General features: G+C 40.3%; 1 protein-coding gene across 3 annotated transcripts in view; it reads left to right on the top strand.

The window, feature by feature from the left end:
• Positions 1–23,026, top strand: part of DYNC2H1 (dynein cytoplasmic 2 heavy chain 1) — a 694,454-nt gene that overhangs the window by 444,419 nt on the left and 227,009 nt on the right. For all 3 annotated transcript variants that reach the window (XM_077484358.1, XM_077484357.1, XM_077484356.1), the window contains 3 exons: positions 6,472–6,632; positions 14,295–14,420; positions 16,812–16,922. In XM_077484358.1, coding sequence (XP_077340484.1) covers positions 6,472–6,632; positions 14,295–14,420; positions 16,812–16,922 — 398 coding nt within the window. The remainder of the gene's footprint in view (positions 1–6,471; positions 6,633–14,294; positions 14,421–16,811; positions 16,923–23,026) is intronic.

The raw sequence follows: 23,026 nt of genomic DNA, 5'->3' as shown, positions 1-23,026 counted from the left end.
CATTAAAGCGGAGTTCCACCCAAAAATGGAACTTGCGCTTTTTGCAATCCTCCCCCCCTCTGGTGTCACATTTGGCACCTTTCAGGGAGGAGGAGGGAGCAGATACCTGTGTAATACAGGTATTTTCTCCCACTTCCGGGCATAGATCACTGAGGTGATTGTAGTGACCTACACCACGTCCAGTGCCTACTCCGTCCACCCCACTGTCTTTTGGGAGACACACAGGCCCAAGAAGATAGCAGGGACTAGAGGAATCGTGCAGCACGACTCGCGCATACGCAGCAGGGAACCAGGAAGTGAAGCCGCAAGGCTTCACTTCCTGATTCCCTATACCGAAGATGGTGGCACCTCCACCCGAGAGCCGAGGGAAAGATCAGCTTCAGGTGCCCACATTGCGGGCACCCAGGACAGGTAAGTGTCCATATATTAAAAGTCAGCAGCTGCAGTATTTGTAGCTGCTGACTTTTAATTTTTTTTTTTTTTCGGCGAAACTCCGCTTTATTGTGCGGTATATTCATGTTGCCGTGTGTTTCCATTCATTTTCATTGTTTGGCCACTGTGCTTTCTGAGGATGAAACTTTAAATTCCAGGATGCCTTTACTCATTTTGTGCCTTCACCCCTCCTATGAAGTATTGACATGGCACAGTTTTGTGCAGCATTCACCTGTAAGCCCAGGATGGCTTATGTGCCCCCGTGGTGTAGGCCCTCGATACGCTGGTTTCTCAGAAAGTGGGTTGAATGATGCTGCGTATCATTCAACCCTGAAGAAGAGTTGAATCTTGCTCTAAGGCACTGGACCTTGGAGCAGTGAGTCTGCAGGGGACAGTACCAGAGGGACAAAGAGTATTTCATGGGGGGCTTTTTTTTTTCTTAATAACACCAGAAGCCGCCATTTGTGCAGTGATGATGTGAGGAGATGGTTGAGCTCTCTAGATGCAAGTAGTAATGGTCACTTCTTGGGGCCCAAAAGCAATGGCAACCCTAAGATTGCCACCATTCACCTTTCACATTACAAAAGTGTAAGAGTAAGCTCCGTTGGTATGACAGCAGACGCCAGCCAAAAAGATAATATTCTTCTTTGCTGCTTGCTGGGAAACCCTGAATTTTGCAAGCCGGTGATGTCACAGGCAGTAACAAAAACTGTTTCTCCCTACGGGAACAAGATGAAAGCAAATAAATAAATGTATTTCCAAGACAGATGTGGTGACTAGCACTTCGGGGAGCTCCAAGTGCAATGCAATCAGGCCGTCCCATGGTCCATATACAAAAAGTCCAAGCAGGACTGCTACATTTAACATTTTATAAATAAACATGGTTTATTTCATGAATTTGAAGTGCAGCAATCCTGCTTGAACTTTTTACATACTGTGACATACTACAGAGAGGAGAGAGAGAGATTTAGAGGTAATTTGGGTCATGCCTATACAAATCCATTCATTTTGCATTTTTTGTGATCTGACTGATTTGCATTGAAGTACATCTGCGAAGACAGAATGATACCCTCCCTTTTACCAGACAAAGCGTATGTAGCACTTTGTCCCATTTTTCTAGGTGTGTAAATGCTGAGACAGCGTGGTCATCAGCACATCCACCTCTGTCCAACAGGGAGACCAACAAAAATGAAGGAACCAGTATATATATATATATATATATATATATATATATATATATATATATAAAAAAAATTGTGGTCATGAGAGGTCTCCTTTAAAGTAGTTGTAAACCTTATACATGAAATATTAACAAAGCATATCTCCCTATAGTGTGTACTTGTCTCAATCCAGGGCAGCAAGTGTAATTTCACTCGGCTGCCTCATTCCTCTGCTATCTGCATGAGTCACTTTTGCAAAGTTTTCCTGACACCATGAGAAAAAAAATGACACGGGAGGGAGCTCCACCACACAGCATTTGTTTGAAAGCCTCAGCTCTGTTCCTGTGTGCAAGGGAGCGTGTCCCTTTCCTTCAATTAGCTCTCGGCTCTCGTCACTGAGCTCTGCAAAGTTTTACTTCAGCTGTCCACCCCTGCTTTCTGGAAGCTCAGACAAGCTTTATAAATTCTGGACTTTGAATGGATGTAGGTAGAAAAGACTGCAGATAAACCGGTAAAGCGCATGTAGGAGGATTTGTTTAATCTCCCTATCACTTGACGCTGGTCACTTCACTGGGTATATGTGCGTATTTGCAACCATGTTAAAAGGCTTTATTTTATTCTTGTATACTTGTTTTAGGTCCATGACGTGCTAGGTAGTGAAGGTGGGTTTGTGATGATAGGCCTGGGGTCTGCACCTTTAAAAACAAATCAGCAGTCTCAGTTGACATTTTTCTGCACTCACAGGTTGCCATTACATTTCATTTTTATCGTCAAATAATAACTTGTTTTATTTGTCTGCTCGGCAGCCTTTGCTTTTTCAGTAATAGCATGCCAATTATTTATTTTCCACAATAAATAATTGTGATTAAAAATTGTATCTGGCCTGTACATTCAAAACATACATTAGCCAATTCTGGCATAATGTATTTAATGTTGTATTTTAATTATTTTTATGTAATGAAATTTCTTCCCATCCACAGCTAATTTTTACCTAATTCGGCAATTAAGTGTTTTATGATATTTAAGGTCCATGTCACAATCTGTTTGGAGATGTGGTTTCCATTGAAACATTATTGCATGTGGTTGGGGGCTGTTTATAGTGACAACTAATTGAGGTTCTAAAGAATTTCACGTTATTAACCAGTGGAATGTTACAGATTGCTTATAAACAAATAACGGAAATTGCACTTTGTATTCTTTACTATCCCTGAGCCAGTGACAGAATATTCTATAAATCGACTAGCAGGCCTAAGCTTTAATTCAGTGTTCTGTTAGGCCAGCTTTATTGTGCCTCCATATGTGATTATAGAACTGTCTCCCATTTGTCTTCCATTCCTCATTAAAAATTGTTTTCTACACAAAATTGGCTGGTTATTATTATGTAAGAATACACAAAGCTATTTAGTAGAGTAGAACAATACCCCGATTTCTCTATCCTATGTCTGTGTGGATTAGAAGTGTTAGCAATCCTCAGGAAAACCAAATCTGTCTTCCTCTTTTTATGTCTAATCTGTAAATCCCAGTCACTCTGACATCTTCTCAGCCCCTGGTATATGGATTTGATGTTGCAGAATCTCAAAAGCTTTGATCTACTGTAGTAAGATAAGTGGTTTCCATATATTGAAGTTCAATGTTTTTTTGTTTTGTTTAACTATATGCCCAAAAGTATGCAAGTAGTCCTCCATATTGGGTGCCCTAGTCAGGTGTTTTTATTAAAAGTCACAGTTAATGCTACAGCACAAAAAGATGTTTAAAAGGTTGTGTGCTTTTAACCTTGTGGCAACAGTTTGGTGAATTTCTGTTTTTGTTCCAGCTTACTGTGCCCCAGCACACAAATCCAGGTCTATAATGACGTGGAGGAGCTCACGTGGCTTGCACAGATCCCTAACTTTAACCTTACTAGACACCTTTGGGAGGAACTGGAACTCCAAATGCAAACCAATTCCTTTCATCCAACATCAGTACCTGAGCTCACCAAATCTTTTTTTTTTTAAATCTGATGAGGAGCACAAATTTCCACAGGTACATTCAAAATCCTTGTGAAAAGCCTTCCCAGAAAACTGAAAATTGTTGTAGCCGCAAAGGGGAAGCCTAGCTCCATACAAATTCTCATGATCTTGGAATGGAATGTCCAACAAGGTTAGAGTATATAGATGTGATGGTGAGGTGTCCACAAATCGTTTCGTCTTACATTGCAGTTTAGGCTGCTCTCAAATCAAAAAGGCAACTATGAAACACTTTAGATAAGTCATTTGGAAACTGTAACATGAGTGCAAAACCAAATTCAGGGCTCAAATCCATTTATTTAGAAAATACTTTTCAATGTTTTGGTGAATATAATGCCGCGTACACACGATCAAACAAGCGGGTGGAAAAGTCCGGCAAACTGAAGTCCACCAAACAATCCCCCCGTGCGTAGCCTCCGGCATACTTTTTTGACCCGAAAGTACGGCGGACTTAGAATGTAGTTTTACACTCCAATCTTCCCGCCGGACTCGCATTTCGGCGGACAATCAGGCCGTGTGTATGCCAGTCCGCCATACTTTTGTAATGAACGGACTTTTCCCGCCCGGAGAAAAGTCCGCTCATTTCGAGCGGGTCTCCAGGTAGGCGGGGCCCGCGAAGGAGACGTTGCTGGCCCCGCCGCCTGGTATGGACTTAAAGGGGAACCCCAACGCCGAAAAAAACCGGCGTGGGGGCCCCCCCCAAAGTCCACAACAGACGCTTGTCTGAGCACGCTACCCGGCCGGCCAGGAAAAGAGGGGCGATCGAGCGCCCCCCCTCCTGAGCCGTACCAGGCCGTGTGCCCTCAACATGGGGGGTGCCTTGGGGAAGGGGGGGCCGTGCGGCCCCCCACCCCAAAGCACCTTGTCCCCATGTTGATGAGGACAAGGGCCTCTTCCCGACAACCCTGGCCGTTGGTTGTCGGGGTCTGCGGGCGGGGGGCTTATCGGAATCCGGGAGCCCCCTTTAATAATGGGGCCCCCGGATACCGGCCCCCCACCCTATGTGAATGAGTATGGGGTACAATGTACCCCTACCCATTCACCTGTAAAATAAAGTACAAAAAAAAACACAACACACAAGATAATGTTGAGGGCACGCAGGCTGGTACGGCTCAGGAGGGGGGGCGCTCGCTCGCCCCTCCTTTCCTGGCCGGCCGGGTAGCGTGCTGGGACAAGGGTCTGTTGTGGACTTTGGGGGGACCCCCACGCCGATTTTTTTCGGCGTTGGGGTTCCCCTTTAAGTCCATACCAGGCGGCGGGGCCAGCGACGTATCCTTCGTGGGCCCCGCCTACCGGGAGACGCGCTCGAAATGAGCGGACTTTCCTCCGCGTGTGTGGGCGAGTCCGTTCATTTCAAAAGTAGGGCGGATAGTACGGCGGACTTAGTACGCCGTATTAGTCCGCTGAAAAAGTGCCGTGTGTGGGCAAGTAGCCTGTTCGGAAAGTCTGACGGACAGTCTGGCGGTAAGTCCGCCAGACTAAGTACGTCGGACAGACGGCTACGTGTGTACGCGGCTTAAGGCTACACCCTTCATCATAGCTGTGGACAATGAGAAGAAGAAACAGGCTGAATGGGCCTTGATAACCAAATTAATGATATGATGGCAGCAAAGTGACGGAGAGTCTTTGCCACACTTTCATGGTTAGTCTGGTCTTTAATCAAAGCTCAATCAGTCCAGTTCTCCTTTTTTAGATTTCACAGCCCTAATGAAGTATTGCCCTTATGATTCCAAATATGTGTCGATTGAATAACAATAAAGAGCCTTTACATTTAGACCTTTAAATTGGTTTGGCATCCTTCGGTTCACTTCCTATATCCTCTAGATCACGGGTCTCAAACTGGTAGCCCTCCAGCTGTTGCGAAACTACAATTCCCATCATGCTTCTGCCTATGGGAGTCATGTTTGTAACTGCCAGCCTTGCAATGCCTCATGGGACTTGTAGTTTAGCAACAGCTGGAGTGCTGCCTGTTTGAGACCCCTGCTCTAGATAACCACATCCTCGATATCCAATTTATTTTTATGGCCAAAGCTTTTTTCATGTCTCCCAGAAGAACAGTTCGCCCACCAAAGCAGCAAAAGTATTCCAGTTGTCTATTCTTTAAGTCTTTTGTGGTTACTGATAAAATGGCAAGTAGAATATTGGATCTGCCTTCCACTGCTCAATGGTTAACATAAATCTGTAAATGATTGATTTCTTAATGAATCAACATTGTTATTACTTGCAAATCTGCTGGTGCTTCCTATAATTAACAAAGTAGGAATGTTTAGGATGGATCGTACACTGGGCCTCCCTCTCATAACTCATAATTGCCATGTTATTATTATTATTATTATTATTATTATACAGGTTTTATATAGCGCCAGCAGTTTGCTCAGTGCTTTACAACATGAGAGCATACATTACAATTTGGTACAAGAGGAATCAGAGGGTCCTGCTCGTTAGAGCTTACAATTGAAAAAGGAAGGGGCAATTGATACAAAAGGTAATAGCTGTGGGGGATGAGCTGATGGAGGAAGTAAAACAGTGTTAGAAGCAGGATAGGCTTATCCTATTGGATCTGCCTTCCATTGCTCAATGGTTAACAGAAATCTGTAAATGCTTGATTTCTCAATGAATCAACATTGTTATTACAGTCAAATCTGCTGGTGCTTCCTATAATTAACAAAGTAAAAATGTTTAGGATGGATCGTACACTGGGCCTCCCTCTCATAACTCATAATTGCCATATGGGCTGCTGTTATTGTACCTTTAGAACTGATTTACAATTGCAGACATATTCTTCACTCGTTTGATATCTAAATGCAATGAAACTGATATTTGGGCTTGTTTAACCCTCCTCTGTTTTGGTGTTTTTTTATTTTGTTTTTTAGGCCTGAAAGAATTGTCTCCCGCACCTCTAAACTTAAAACGTCTCAGTAAGGAAACACTAGCTATTGAACCCATTCTCATTATTATATCTCCCGGAGCTGACCCATCCCAAGAACTACAGGAACTAGCCAGTGCTGAAGTTGGCAGAGAATGTTATCGTGAAGTAAGTATATGAGACTACCTGATTCATTTGTTATGTTTGGCCTTCAGGTTTTTAATGTAAAACTCTACGTGAAGCTATTTTATCATCTAAAATGGGGTTTCATGGGTAAATATTATGTTAATATGCTGTGAGCTGTGCTTGCTGGTCAGATCCCATTGTTTTTTTATAGGTTTATTCTGTTGAAGAGGTTTATTTTCATGTGTAATACACATCTTAAGTGTTTTTCAGTTATTCCATGCACAGTGAATAACGTGTACCTGCGGTTCAGGAGCAAGCCGTATCAAAGGAGGATAGGAAAAGCTGTTGCTCACTTTTTTCCTAAATGCAAAGGTTTAATGAATATTAGGGGAATAGCTAAACCTTGACATTGCATCTGTACCAGCTAAGATCCTGATTGTTTAATGCTGTTTCCCCTTTGGCACGTTCATAACACCATGGCAGCAATGGGGAGATTCATTTGTGTAGGAGTCTGGTGTTAGTAAACACACTGTAATTATACATTTATTGTGATTATCAGGAAATGTGAGGCTACTTGTAAGTGTTGGCTGTATTGTCTGGCTTGGTGAGGGCAGACACAGGTCTCTTACCAACATGCATAGGCTTTGAGTTTAACACCACACAGACCCTTTTTTCATTGTTGGATAAAGTAGACCAGTGCTTTTTCCCCTATGTTTTTGTTTTAGACAATGACCCTGAGAGTTGAATTTCCCACCCTGATCGAGCAGTGACAACCAGGACTCTAAGTTTAATTTTCTTGTTTCCCTCTCTGCAGTGCACTGTATAATGCTTTTTTGACTACACAAAAGTTCTAAAGATTCCTTCCATTATAATGTCAATAGCTGCTACTTTATCTACTAAGAATAAAGTAGTCCAAAAAGCAATTGTGAAGTAGAATATGCTGCCAAGATGGCTGCCATGGCAGGATTAGTGGTGAGGGTAGATCTTATCAGGATCACAAGCCACAAAAAACACTTGGCATAAAGCCACACTCCAAATACAATTTTATTTAACTTTAGGCCCCTTTTACACTGAGGCGCGTCTTATCTGCCAGTAAAACATTTGAGCCCTTTTGAAGAGCTTTCCATTAATTTCAATGGAGAGGAGCGTTTTTTCACCACCCTGCCAGCCCACTGCCCTAGTGTGAAAGCATTATTTAATTTTGATGGAAATAGGTTTTCATGAGCTTTTCAGGTGCCTTTTTTAGCATGAAAGAACCTCAGTGTGAAAGGGGTCTTAAGGAAGACCTGTCCACCCATCTGCTGTGAAGAAAACTGTTTTATGCACTTCTTTGTCAGTTTCCTGTAAAGCGGATCTGTACTCAAATGCTAACAAAAACTGTGTCAATTGGCATGCTGTGATGGATAAAGCATAAGAAAAAGTGTGATATACTGCAATTTCCTGGAAAAAAAAAGGCTTATTCTAGTTCTAGCCAAATATCTAAAGGCCTAGGCTTTACATTGCAGGCCAAACGTGGAGACCTAGTCACTTAGTTTTGTAATCTTAAGATAGAGTCTAGTCTAGTCTGGTTAATTACAAGGCCGTATCACTACATGTACAAACATATCCTTACTTCTCTTGATTGGGATTTTATAGGCACAAAATACTCCAATATCAAAAAAAAATTCTTAGTGTGTGAAAAGATACACAATTTTATTACATCATTGTTAAAAATCATCATACTGTATATAAAGTAACATAAACAAGTTAAAGACATAATCCACAAAGAGATCACCATGCTATAAAAAAAATCGGCAATTGTAGTGCCTCAATATTGTCATGAAAATAAGCATCAACGTGTTCTATCAGGGGGACATGAGCATGGTGGGATAGAACATAAAACATCAACTGCTAGAATGGGTGTGTAATCACTTGGTAATCCACAGTGTATAGCTGAAGATGTATAAGATGAAGCATTACAATTTCTGGTTTGTTATAGCATGGTGATCTCTTTGCGGATTACATCATCAACTTGTTTATGTTGTTTCTTATATGATGATTTTAACAATGATGTATATGTTTTTAAACGCTAAGAACTTTTTTTGTAGTAGTAGTATTTTTGACTATACAATCCCAACCAAGAGAAATAATATGTTACTTTTGTAATTCTTGCTAGTCATCAAAAGGGAGGACCAGATTGACTAATTTCTCTCATCAGCAGAAAACATGGGAACAAATGAGTAGGTCTTTATTGTGTGGGCACCACTAATGCCCCGTACACACGAGTGGATTTTCCATCGACGGAATTCCGCCCAAGCTTGGCTTGCATACACACAGTCACACAAAAGTTCTCTGAACTTTTGTCCGTCAAGAACGTGGTGACTTACAACAGTACAATGAGCCGAGAAAATTAAGTTCAGTTCTTCCGAGCGTGCGCCGAATTGTTTCCGAGCATGCGCAGGAATTTTGCGCGTCGGAATTTGTACAGACGAATGGGATTTCTGATCTGAACTTTTTCTGACCGAAAAATAGAGAATTTGCTCTCAATCTTTGCTGGCCGAAATTCTGCCAGCAAAAGTCAGATGGAGCATACACACGGTTGGAATTTCTGACCAAAAGCTCACATCCAACTTTTGCTGGCAGAATTTCTGATCGTGTGTATGAGGCTTAAAGTTAGCCTGGGGACAAGCAGTTTCTTAAGAAAAGATACTTGTGATAGTTAGTTGATACATTTGTTATCTAACCTTTTTAGCCAGAATACCATCTGAAGACATCCCCGCTGTAATGCCACTGTAATGACATGTTGAACTTAATAGTATTAGCTTCTCTTTGACAATACATTGCACAATGCCTATTCCATCTCATGGTTGAAGTGCAATGCAAACAGGATAATGTAACTAGTAGAGTCTTTCAAATTGAAACAATGTATAGATGAATGCCTTCTGCAAGGAATTCGAATTTCTCTTCACTTATAGTACAGTAAAACCTTGGTTTGAGAGTAACTTGGTCGGAGAGCGTTTTGCAAGACAAGCATTTTTTTAAAATAAATTTTGATTTGATATACAAGCAGCGCCATGTCACAACTGAGAATAAAAGAGAAGAGAGGCGCCTCTAAGTGTAGCAATATGGTTACGTTTAACCGGTTCCCGACCAGCACACGCCGATGTACGTCAGCAGAATGGCACGGGCAGGCATATTGCCGTACAGGTACGTCCAATCTTCAATGCCGCCCTGCCATCGCGAGCGCGCCGCCGGCGAGTTGGGACCCCCGTGAGTCCAGTTGCGGGTTCCCGCGGACTCGATCGCCGCGGGCATACCCGCGATTGTCTCACGGGATGGCTGAATGGACAAGTGCCGTTGTAAACAGCATTTCTCCATTCTGCCTAGCAACTAGTGATGCTGATCTCTGCTCCATGTGATTGGAGCAAAGATCAGTGTTCACTAAATGAAAGCCCAACCCCCCACAGTTAGTAACACACCCCTAGGAACACTTAACCCCTACACTGCCACCCACTGGTTAACCCCTTCACTGCCAGTGTCATTTATACAGGAATCACTGCATTTATATAGCAATGATTGCTGTATAACTGACAATGGTCCCAAAAATGTGTCAAAAATGTCCGATGTAAGGGGGGGGGGGGTGTTTTATGTGGCGCTAACTAACATATCACTCAATGTGTACTATCAAAACAATATAGATAATATAGATATATAAATAAGAAAATATAGAGAAATATATATAATACATTAATATAGTGCATAAAAAGTATTAAAACTAGTGCAACACAGTAAAGTGCATAAAGTATCAATACCAGTAATAAAGTGCATCAAACATAACGATATGACAAAGTTGAATCAATCAATAAGTCCATGCATTGGTGCAAAAACTGCAAATCGTATAAAAGGTGTTTTTGCCAAAAAACAATCTTAAAAATTCCGATAAGTTAAAAAATCCAGTGCGAAGTGCAAAAAATATAAAAATATAAACAGTCCACTCAAAAACATGTGCAATCAGTTCCACAGATGATGATAATCATGCAAAGTGAGTAATGAGTGGAATATACACCGTTCCTTAAACCTTCAGTGCTTTAGGTGCACCCCTTGTTTCTACCAGCCTTTCACCTCTAATACAGGTCCCTAAGGACCGGATCACGCTTGAGGGGTGGTGGGTAAACAAACTTCCACCTCTTATACAAACAACCTCCGGACCATCAGTTGTCTCCTCCAATATCCGCACTCCGGTTCATATATAAGAGAGTAAGGGGGGGCCGCCAATGAGTAGTACAGTTAATTCGCTTTATTGATAAAAATATCCACACTTACATTTAAAAGTAGAGATTCACAAACATAAACAGCGGTGCTTCCGGTCTCAGCCGCGGCCGGAAGTGACGAACGACACCATAACTCCTCACTAACGCGTTGCATCACATACCATGTGACTTTCTCAAAGGGTCAAAAATGTCCGATGTGTCCACCATAATGTCGCAGTCACAATAAAAATCGCTGATCACCGCCATTACTAGTAAAAAAAAAAAGAATACAAAATTATTAATAAAAATGCCATAAAACTATCCCTATTTTGTAAACGCTATAACTTTTGCGCAAACCAATGAATAATCGCTTATTGCGATTTTTTTTTTACCAAAAATATGTAGACGAATACGTATCAGCCTAAACTGAGGGAACATTTTTTTTTATATAAAAAATAAAAGTTTTTTTTTCAAAATTAACGCTCTATTTTTGTTTATAGCGCAAAAAATAAAAACTGCACAAATAAAAAAAGAAAGCTCTATTTGTGGGAAAAAAAGGACATCAATTTTGTTTGGGAGCCACATCGCACGACCGCGCAATTGTCAGTCAAAGCGACGCAGTGCCTAATCGCAAAAAGTGGTCTGGTCTTTGTCCAACAAAATGGTCCGGTCTGTAAGTGCTTAATGAAGGTACAACATTTAGCAACTCACATAGTTGATGATTAAAAGAGGCACATCTAAGTATGCAGGCATCCGGGGGGAAAGATGTCCACATAGACCATCCCCCACACCACCACTCACGTCGTCCCTTCCACACTGCGCTCCACGAGCCTCGCTTTCAGATCGCTCTACAGCAGGGTAGTCTTCCTGGTCACAATTGCAGACAGCTTTACCCCGGAAGCCTGCATACTTAGATGTGCCTCTTTTAATAATCAACCATGTGAGTTGCTAAATGTTGTACCTTTATTAAATGTAACCATATTGCTACACTTAGAGACACCTCTCTTTTATACTCTAGCTCCTGCTGGATTTAGCTTCTATTTGTGGATGGACATTTTATCATTTCACAACCTATCACATTGCCATATTTTTTTTTTTATATGGACTATAAACTGAAGGACTTATGAATAAATGGTTGTGGAATAAATCATTTGATTTTCCATTATTTCTTATGGGGAAATGTGCATTGATATACAAGTGCTTTGGATTACAAGCATGCTTCTGGAACGAATTATGCTCGCAATCCAAAGTTTTACTGTAGTTTCTTTCGGGGCTTTTATTACTACCTGTATCCCCCAGCCATCGTCAGTTATTATACTTAGAGCCTTTATATCACAATGTAACCAAGTGCCATCCATCCTGCCATTGGATGTCACCCAGGCATTTTTAGAATGTCCTTCATGTTTTTTTTTCCGATATAGTAGTTTTTGCACCAATTGCTGTATGTGGAGGTCCATGTATTCAGAAAGGCTTGATGTTTAAGACCAGACTCCTGAAACTATGGATTTCCGGGTGGGGTCGAGGGGGGGTTATTTACTCTGCTATTCATTTTCCAAATCAGTTTAAGGACTACTTTTAAAAAAAATAAAAAATTGAGGCTCTCCCCATTAACTTCAGTGGGATTAAAAAAAAGGCTTGTGCCTAAAGGGGATCTCTCTCTATATTCTCACTTCTTTCAATAGGGTTTATTGGAAATATTTTGTTAATGTGAGTTTCCTAATTGGAACGAATTGTAAGCCTTTATAGGAAAGATTTCTTTCCTCTGTCCAAATCCTGAATCTGGGGTAATAAAAAAACAAATATATATATATATATATATATATATATATATATATATATATATATATATATATATATCCTAATTTTAGTTTTACTAAGTTTCCTCATTTGAGCCTTCTTTCCATCCCTCACTTCCTTGTTTGGGAACTAGATCTTCTTAGGGACCCCTTCTACTCACTTCATCCACGAGTAGTTTTTGTAATTACATGTATTCCAGATGGAGAGGAAATATTTCAGATTGAACAGTTCTGACAGCTGAGTACAATACCAATCGAACCTTTAAAGAATTGTTTGTTACGCAGGTTCCTTTAAGTGGAAAGTGATGGTTAGCTACAATATCTTTAATACAACACTTTAACCATGAGATGGCATAAGCATTGAGCAGTTTATCATTAATGCAGACCTTCAGTAATTTTTTCATCTTTCCAGCTATGAAATCTTCTGCCCTTGTTGTTTTAACATTGTATATTAAAACATTTTTTTTCTGCCAGTAAATACCTTATACAGATCACTTCCTGTTTTTTGTCTGCTAAAAAGCCTAGGTTTATGACATTATGTACAACTCTCTCTCTCTCACTCTTGTGAGAATTTGCTAGGAAGGGAGGGGAGTATGAGTCTTAAGAGGGTCAATGAGAGCTGCAGAGCTGGAGGTGTGCTTCTGTATGTCTGTGTAAATCCAGGAAGTGAACAGGCAGCAGCTTCAGCTGCCCACAGTTAAAATGGCTGCAGCCAGACGCAGTGGGGGGAGATTTCTACAGCATATTTGGCAAGTACAGAATGACATTATATATAAAATAATATGCAAAGTGGTTGGAGGGAAGCTTCAGAATGGCAAAGATGTTTTCTTTACAAATTATGTGAGCAGACTGCAGTTCCTCTTTAAAGCAGAGTTCCACAAACTTTTGAGAGGTGGTCTTAAACAAAAGACCATCTCTCCACCCCTCGTTTTTGGATATTGATATTTTTTTTTTTCCAATAGTACAATTTTGGAAGTACAAGTGTACTTCCGATTCGGCCGGGCTACAGACCAGAATGTCACATCCTCTTCCTTGGCGAGCACCCACGTTGTCTTCTGGGACCTGTGTGTGTCCCAGAAGACAAGCTGACCATCTACAAAGTGCTGCGGGACTCGCTCATGTGCAGTCGAAAACAAGCAGGGGAGCCGCACGTTGTAATGGCAGTGCCTGCACGTGATCTGATGGACGGGATCGGCCTTGGGGGGGGGGGGGTGACATTGTGTGCTCCCTGGACAGGTAATTGTCCTTATTAAAAGTCAACAGCTACAGTGTTTTTAGCTGCTGACTTTAAAAAATAATAATAATTTGCGGCTGAAACACCGCTTTAAGAGCAACTCATATAGGGATGTTTGGTGAGTATCTTTATGTTGCATTTGGAGTCTAGAAGCACTCTTTTTCTTATTCGTTTTTGAAAGTTTAAACCTCGGGATGGAGAACTTTGAGAGCTGGCTTTAAGGGTGAACACAAATATCCACTTTTTTTATATTTTTACTAATCTATTTGTACTTCATGCCACAGTGGTTTCCCTAGTTTATAGCAAATTGCTTAAATTGAATTCTCTGCATTGAAAATCCTGCCTTTACTGTGTCTAGAAGATAGCTACACTTTATAACCATACACTGACAGCTATGTGTAATTGTTAAGAATTTGCTGACTTGAGTACAAAACTGTCTTTGTAGGTGGCGATGGGACAGGGCCAAGCCGATCTGGCTGTCCAGACATTGAGAGAATGCGCTCGGGAAGGGGAATGGCTTTGCCTCAAGAATCTGCATCTTGTCATCTCTTGGCTGCCAGTCCTGGAAAAGGCAAGTCGACAAAAATATTTCTTAAATTATTCTAAAAGTATTTAAACATATGTTTTTCTATTTTTTTTATTCTTTGTTTACTCTCATTCATGAAAGTGACATCATCTCAAGAACAACACGTATATAGGTCTGAAGCCTGGTAAGCTGTGTTTTAAGCCTAGTGTTGGATGTTACACACCTGTAGTTCCTTTTTTGGCATTAACAGGTCTTAATTTGAACAACATGTCATTAGTGGAGATGGTGACATTATGACTGTTTACTATCAGAACTTAACAAGCTGATCTGTGTTTGTGTTTAATAGTCTGGACCACCTAGCCAAACTATTTATTAAAGCTCGTCAAAATCAGTTTTCGTGTAAACCAAAATTTATCTATTTATTTATTATAACTGGCAGACTGTGTAATGTAGAGTTTCCTATAACAAAGAGTTATGATTCCTAGTATTTTAAAGGCGGTGGATATTTGTCATAATGAAGTCTCTCCTCCAGCACTGAAGGCTGTGGTTGCCTCAACCATGTAAACAATGCAATTTTTAATCCAGTAATCTTTATTGCAAAAAAAAATAAATAATTCTTGCATCAGTATATCTAACACATTTCACATTCATATTATCCAGATACAGCAAAAATACATATTACATTCAATAACCCCACAAAAAACACTCAAAAAAACAAACAAACTTACAAATCAAATAACCCCCCATCTCTTTCTCCTCCTCCTCCCACCCTGTCCTCTCTCTCTCTAAAGGAATCCAACCCCCCATTCCCCATCTCAAACCAGCCAACTGATGTCTCCCCTCCACTGGCATGTCACATTTCAGGGCCCAAAACCTCCAACCAGCCTTTCCAAATAGCCTCAAATTTCCCTTGACAACTTCTATGTAGAAAAGTAAATTTCTCTTTTAATATAGTTTCTTTTATTTGCATTTTCTTTTTCTCCACTGTCGGTAGACAAAGGGAGATCCATTTCAACTTCATTTTTAACTAGCAAACACTGCTAGTTAATGGGACAGGCTGATCACTGTGTAGGATGATGCAGACGAATGCAAGGAAGAGCTGGTTGCACACCACTCCAAAGCAGCCTGCAAGATCCCATACACTGCTGTGAGAACCCGGGTGCCTGCCTGGTACACAGCCAAAACAATTTGTGGAGAATGAAGAAGGTGGCGTCACATCCAGAAAGTAAAATCAACTTCTTTATTGACTATCCATTAAAAGATGAAACATGACAACCGCAAGGTCAACAGATGCTCAGTAGATGCGTTTTACACTTCCGCGGTCTCTCATTACTAATTGTCACAGGTGTACTTGTTTGCTTAAGACTACAAGCCAACAGGTGGGCTCAATCAATGGACGGGGTGAAAACCACCCACCAAGGATGATCACAACCCATACAGCCCGGGTCTGCAGCAGTAAAATCACAAGAGAGAAACATTAAATTATTTCCATACAATGTAAGGAATGATCAAGAAGGAAAAAAATTATGATGCATCATATATATTCTATAAAAATGACCCAACAATATTCCCACGTAAATAAACAAAAAAAGGTCTACTAATTGTCGGGTGATGATAGAAAAAATAAAGCATAAATAAAAATGCAAAAGAAAAAGGAACTGTGATATAAAAATATAATGACTAAACCATAAAAATAAACGTGTAAATATATCATGCATCCCTAAATATGAATGTAGTAAAAAATAGCTAGTCACTCCCAGCCACAAATATTACTGCAGCATTACTGACCTGTAAATAAGAAGAATACTTTGCTGTAGATCTAGCATCACTTCAGGGATCAGGGTAATGGAAGCTTCCAGCAACAAACAGGACCTTAAGCTTTGGCGGCTGACAGCTGTTTTTTTTTTTTTCTCTTATTAATTTACAGTGCCCCTTATTATTAATTAATTGACAGTCACCCAGAAAAAATGCTTCATTCACAGAACAAGCCACAAACAAAATGGACGATATTGGCCAAGATATCTCACCCCTAACATTTGATGTTTTTACTACTATGCAGACGATTAACCATTTGGTAAGAAGATGTAAATACTTAAAGTATTTACATCTTCTTACCAAATGGTTAATCGTCTGCATAGCAGTAAAAACATTAATTGTTAGGGGTAAGATATCTTGGCCAATATCTTCCATTTTGTTTGTGGCTTTTTCTGTGAATGAAGCATTTTTTTGGGTGATTGGTATCCTTTCTGTTACCTATTGGAGTGGTCCCAATTGGTGTTTTCAGTTTGTTTCTGCTTTTCTTTCTACTTTAGGGAGTGTATCCTTTTTTTTTATATATCATAGTTTATCTTCTCCATAATCACTTTCAGAAATAAAGTACTTTGTTGGTTTCATTTTAGTGTATACTCTAACAGACAGATCTTTGTACTCTAACAGGAATTAAACACCCTTCAACCAAAACCCGGATTCCGTCTGTGGCTTACTGCTGAAGTTCACCCCAAATTTACCCCAATCTTATTACAGTCAAGCTTGAAGATAACCTACGAGGTAAACTTCTTCTAATTTAAAATGTCACGTGTGCTTAATCAAAGTGAAATTATGTTAAAGGGAATTTGTAGTGGTTTTGTGTATATTTTCTTCATTGCATGTACATAATTTAAATCTTCACAGGCAGTGAGCAGATGGAGCTCTCAGTTGATTTTATATATTTTTTTTATTTTTTCTCCATGCTACCCTTTGTAAAAGCCTATTTACAAGGCTTAATTGTTCAAACTGTAATTCACACATAAATTTCAATGGGTATGAGCAGTGGCTCATCCTTTATTAGCTAGCTCCATTTGAGGTTTCATTGAGAGACATTATGCCTTTAAAAGAAAGCATTTGAGCTATGCTCTTGGTCAGTTCACACATAGTTATGGGAAGCCTTTATCATGTGTTAAAGAAGAATTCTGGTTATGTCAAACAAAAGCAAAGAAAATTCCCAGCTCAACTTACCGACCAGCCTAAAACCAACAGAATTATCCTGTCTAACAGTATGTGTTAAAAACAGGGGTTTTGTTTGCACACTTTTTGCAAATACATGCGTAAGCTGCAAAGCCACTTCAGGCACCCCAGTATTATCTGCAGTCCTAACTCTATACATTTATGAGTGCCTCCACAGTGGAAGCACTTGCATTATAATAGATAGATGGAGGGCAGGTGAGCCTGGAGGGAGCCCACCCTCCCTTAAAGGCTCAGGGACACACTGGACACCCAGCATATAGCACAATGGCAGCTAAGGTGTCCAGTGCCTCCCCTCCTCGGTATTCATACGGTACAAACAAATGGCCATTGCCCTGCCCTATAACTGGCCTTTTCATCAATTCTGGTTTATGCCATTTTTTACATAGATTTTTTACATAGATACATTGGTCCACCTGTAACTATACATATACCATGTCTGTGGGATCCCTCTAGAAGCTGAAAATCACTGCAGTAAACAGTGCTATTCTAGTTATCTCCACTAGCTTCTGGATTCCATGCTGAGTGGCTGCCCTGCTGTATTCTGAACACAGGAGGTCTGCCACTCAGCACAGGCACCTTTCAAAGAATGCTTAGCATTTGTTCAATGAATTGGATGAAGTAGAGAGCATAACATTTCCGCCCTGCCTCTCCACCTTGTTTTATCAGAGAATGCTTTGCAGAAGCTAGTGAAGATCACTGGCGTAGCAGTGTCTACTGTGGTATGGTTATATGCTATGGTTCCAAACTGGACCAATGTAACTATGTAAAAAATGCCATACCTGGAATTCTTCTTTTCACACTTATCTGATTTCCTGCAGAAACAGTTCATACATTTTATAACATGGAAATGTTTTTCTAGTAGAAATCCATTTCTTTCCTATGTGGGAAACTGTAAGAGCGAATTACCTACATGTGTGTATTACCATATGTGTATAGGTGTGATTGAGTTCAAAATGTTTATTTGTAAGACAAAAGAACACTGTCGTTTTTCTTCAAAGCATAAGTGCCAATTTAAAGGCCAACTCTAGTTTATCTAAAACTTAAAACAGAAGATTCAGCACAAGAGACATAGCTTCAGTAGAAATCCTAATGTTTTTTTCTACCAGCACCCCCCTACACCCCTACCCCCCCCCTGAATTACGTTGCATCCAGCATACAGTAATCCTCTGGCATGGTGGTGGTTAATACAACTAGTGGGCTGTCAGCTCTCACCAGGAGACACAGCAAGATTTCTGCTGAGAGCAGAATAATTCAGCCAATGAACACATCATACTAATTGTAAGTTATGTTGCTTTTGCCGATTCTTCTTCTGTTTTTAATTTTACCTAAACTTAGGCTTTAAAAAAAAAATGTAAACAAATAAATATGGAAAATTGTGTATATATACAGTTCTGCTCATAAGTTTACATACCCTGGCAGAATTTATGATTTCTTGGCCATTTTTCAGAGAACAATGATGACACAAAAACTTTCACTCATGGTTAGTGTTTGGCTGAAGCCATTTATTATCAGTCAACTGTGTTTACTCTTTTTAAATCATAATGACAACAGAAACTACCCAAATGACCCTGATTAAAAGTTTACATACCCCCGTTCTTAATACCGTGTATTGCATCAATGACAGCTAGAAGTCTTTTGTGGTATTTGTGGATGAGGCTCTTTATCTTCTCAGATAGTAAAGCTGCCCATTCCTCTTGCCAAAAAGCCTCCAGTTCCTGTATATTCTTGGGCTGTCTTGCATGAACTGTACATTTGAGAGCTCCCCAGAGTGGCTCGATGACATTGAGTTCAGGAGACTGAGATGGGCACTCCAAAAAGCTTCACTTTATTCTGCTGTAGCCAATGACAGGTTGACTTGGCCTTGTGTTTTGGATTATTGTCATGTTGGAATGTCCAAGTACGTCCAAAGCGGATTCCTGGCTGATGAATGCAAATGTTCCTCCAGTATTTTTACTGCATTCATCTTGCCATCAATTTTGACCAAATTGTCTGTGCCTTTGTAGCTCACACATCCCCAAAACATCATCCACCTCCGTGTTTCACAGTAGGAATGGTGTACCTGTCATCATAGGCCTTGTTGACACATCCCCAAATGTAATGTTTATGGTTGTGGCCAAAAAGCTCACTTTTGGTCTTATCACTCCAAATGACTTTGTGCCAGATGGTTTGAGACTTATCTCTAAGCTGCTTGGTGTGTGTTTGGTGTATTTTAAGTGGGATACTTTGTGGCATTCGCGTAGTAATGGCTATCTTCTTGTGATTCGACCATGCAGCCCATCTTACTTCAAGTGCCTCCTTATTGTGCATCTTGAAACACATTTTCAGAGTCCTGTATTTCACCTGAAGTTATTTGTGGGTTTTTCTTTGCATCCCGAACAATTTTCCTGGCAGTGAAGTTATTGACTGAAGTGACAAAATGTATTTTTTTTGATGATTATGACTTACAGCTAGTGAAAACCCAAAATTCAGTATCTTAGAAAATTAGAATATTATGTAAGACCAATAAAAAAAAAAAATCTTTTTTAATACAGAGTTGTTGGTTTACTGAAAAGTATGGCTATGTACAGTATAGTATGTACTTGGTCGGGGCTCCTTTTGCATGAATTACTGCATCAGTGCGTTGTGGCATGGAGACGATCAGGCTGTGGCACTGCTGGGATGCTATGGAAGCCCAGGTTGCTTTGATAGTGGCTTTCCACTCAACTACATTGTTGGGTCTGGTGTCTCTTATCTTCCTCTTGACAATACCCCACAGATTCTTTATGGGGTTTTGGTCAGGCAAGTTTGCTGGCCAATCAAGCACAGTGATACCATAATCTTTAAACCAGGTATTGGTACTTTTGACAGTGTGAGCAGGTACGACGTCTTGGTGGAAAATGAAATCAGCATCTCCATAATGTTGTTGACGGAAGCATGAAGTGCTCTAGAATTTCCTGGTAGAGGGCTGCGCTGACTTTGGCCTTTATAAAAAACAGTGAACCAACACCAGCAGATGGCATGGCTTTCCAAATCATCACTGACTGTTAAAACTTCACATTGGACCTCATCCACTCCTCCTCCAGACTCTGGGACCTTGCTTTCCAAATAAAATGTAAAATATTCCACAGTCCGTGATGATATGGGGAGCCATGTCATCTGCTGGTAGTGGTCCACTGTGTTTTATCAATAACATCTTTATTAAAGATCCTTTTTTTTATTGGTCTTATGTAATGATCTAATTTTCTCAGATACTTAATTTTGGGGTTTCACTAGCTGTAAAGCCCCATACACACTATCAGATTTTCTGCTGACTTTTGTCTTCAGATTTACCAAAACCATGTAGTGCAAGGGCCTGCCAGATTGCATACAAATTGAAACTCCTAAGGTTTGACCTCATATTTAGACATGTGCATTAGTTTTCGTCTGAATTTCAGGTATTTTCGTTTTTGTTTTGGCAAACGATAACGAAAGTGCAGATTCTGAAAAACGAAAGATCTGACGTAAATATATGCTTTATTTTCGTTTTCGTTGTTACAACAGTTTGATATAGAATAGGAGATTCGACGTGACTCTGACAATAACAATCTGTGTCTATTGAACCTGTGGACGAATGTGCCTAACCTTACCTTTATTAGTCCAAGATTATATAGAGAAAAGATTTGACAGAAAGAAAATATTCCACATAGAGGGAAAAGATTTGACAGAGAGAAAAGATTCTGGAATTGGGTGGGGGAAGTAAAATAAAAATAATGATGATGATGAATGTTATTGGCTGATTGTAACCAAAGAGGAGGAACAGTAAAACAGCTAGAACTAAGTACACACGTACAGCCAACTTACTTTCACTTACAATTGCTAGCAGAGAGAGACACACACACTGAATCATCTCAAAAGACAGTCAATCTTAGCTGGTCCGTTTGAATTGTCACTTGTCAGAGAACCCGAATTATTATTATTAAGCATAAGCACAGCAGCAGAACAATAGTGAAGCAAGCTACAGTTCAACTTAACTTTTTCATAATAATCTGCTGCTATTGTGTTAGTGTGAGAACCTTATAGTGATACTAGTGTTGCTGCTAGTGGTGTTGTGATAGCCTCGGAGGCTGCCTGTGTCGTGGGGGGGATTTATTATTATAGAATCTTGTTACCTGTCTGATCAATGATCGCTATCACCAGTCCACCAGTTTCCGTTTGAACGAGTATATAATATATATACAGAAACACTTGTAGATGGCCCAGGAACGTCCTCCAATGCCTCCATGTTGCTCTCACAATGGGTTGCCGCCATATTCGTTATTATCAGTCACTCACTATCTGATACCTGACACTGTGAGACTTAGACCATTCATTCAACATGAACGACGGAGATTTGACAATGCAACGGAAAACACACACGTTTATAATAATATTCGACGGAGCATCGAAACTGTACAACGCTGCAATCGTACATTTCCGGGGCCAAATGCTCTGCCTATAGGCTATATAGAGTTTAGCAGCTCAGTCAAATCTTCTTTATACATTCGACAGACACCATAAGCCTTCAAAGACAGATTTGACCGTAATTCATGTGGATTTTCGGACAAATGCAATTTTTTGAATGAAAAACGAAATAAATAAAAACGAATTTCGGGAGTAACTAAATAAATGTATTTTTCGGGCGAAAACTAAATTCTGAAACAAAATATTTCACTCTGCACATGTCTACTCATATTATATGGTTTTGGTAAATCTGAAGGAAAAAAAACTACAGAATATCTGATAGTGTGTATGGGGCTTTAGCCATAATCATCAAAATTTTAAAAATGAATACTTGAAATATATCACTCTGTGTGTATCGCATCTATATATAAATTATGAGTTTCACTTTTTTTAACTGAATTACTGAAATAAATTAACATTTTGATGCTAATCTAATTTTTTTTTAAGATGCACCTGTATTTCAGTTGTTTTCATATCCAAAGCTCCCCAGGCCAAGTAGAAAAGTTTCTACTATATCGTACATCATGGGACACGGAGCCTTAAGTAATTACTTAATGGGTTATAGGCCACCTTCAGGTGATGGACACTGGTATACCCAATCCAGGAAGTTCACTCCCTATATAACCCCTCCTCCTTCCAGGTGCACATGAGTTTTTTCACCAGTGTCTAAGGTGTTGGTCATGAGTGAAGATGTGCTCTGAGGAGCTCCAGGAGGGATCCATGCTGGATTTAAATAGCCTCCATAGACCAGATCCATCCAAAGTGCCACTGAGGCCTAAGTGGATGGTACCTGGAGCCTCGTATCCGAAGCACAAGGTTTTTGCCTGTAACGACTCTCTTTGTAGGGCTGGACCCTGGGAACCCAGGGCTTAGGTCTTGCTACATTACCTAAAGCTTTCCTGGTGGGGTGCTTTACAGGTCCAAGGGAGTTGGAACCCTGATAACTAGGGACCCGGTCTTTGAAGGTTTTCTAAACGCAGCCCGCCGTAGTGGGTAAAGGTTGGATTGTCTGTTAATTCAGCAAATCATGCGGCGGGGGTAAGGGAAGAAACTTGGGTACTAAAAACACCTATGTATTCTATTAGGGACATTTTTTTGTCATGCCTTAATTCTCCACTAGAGGGAGTCTATGCACATACCTTACTCTGTTGTCTTCACTGTAAAGTGCAGTCAGTCTGTTTGTGGCCGCA

The sequence above is a fragment of the Lithobates pipiens genome, unplaced genomic scaffold (genome assembly GCF_037356315.1).
Source record: "Lithobates pipiens isolate NorthernLeopardFrog02 unplaced genomic scaffold, aLitPip1_a1.2 Scaffold_16, whole genome shotgun sequence".
Lineage (NCBI taxonomy): Eukaryota > Metazoa > Chordata > Amphibia > Anura > Ranidae > Lithobates > Lithobates pipiens.
The sequence above is the reverse complement of the archived record's forward strand: the minus strand, read 5'-3'. Positions and strand labels throughout refer to the sequence as shown.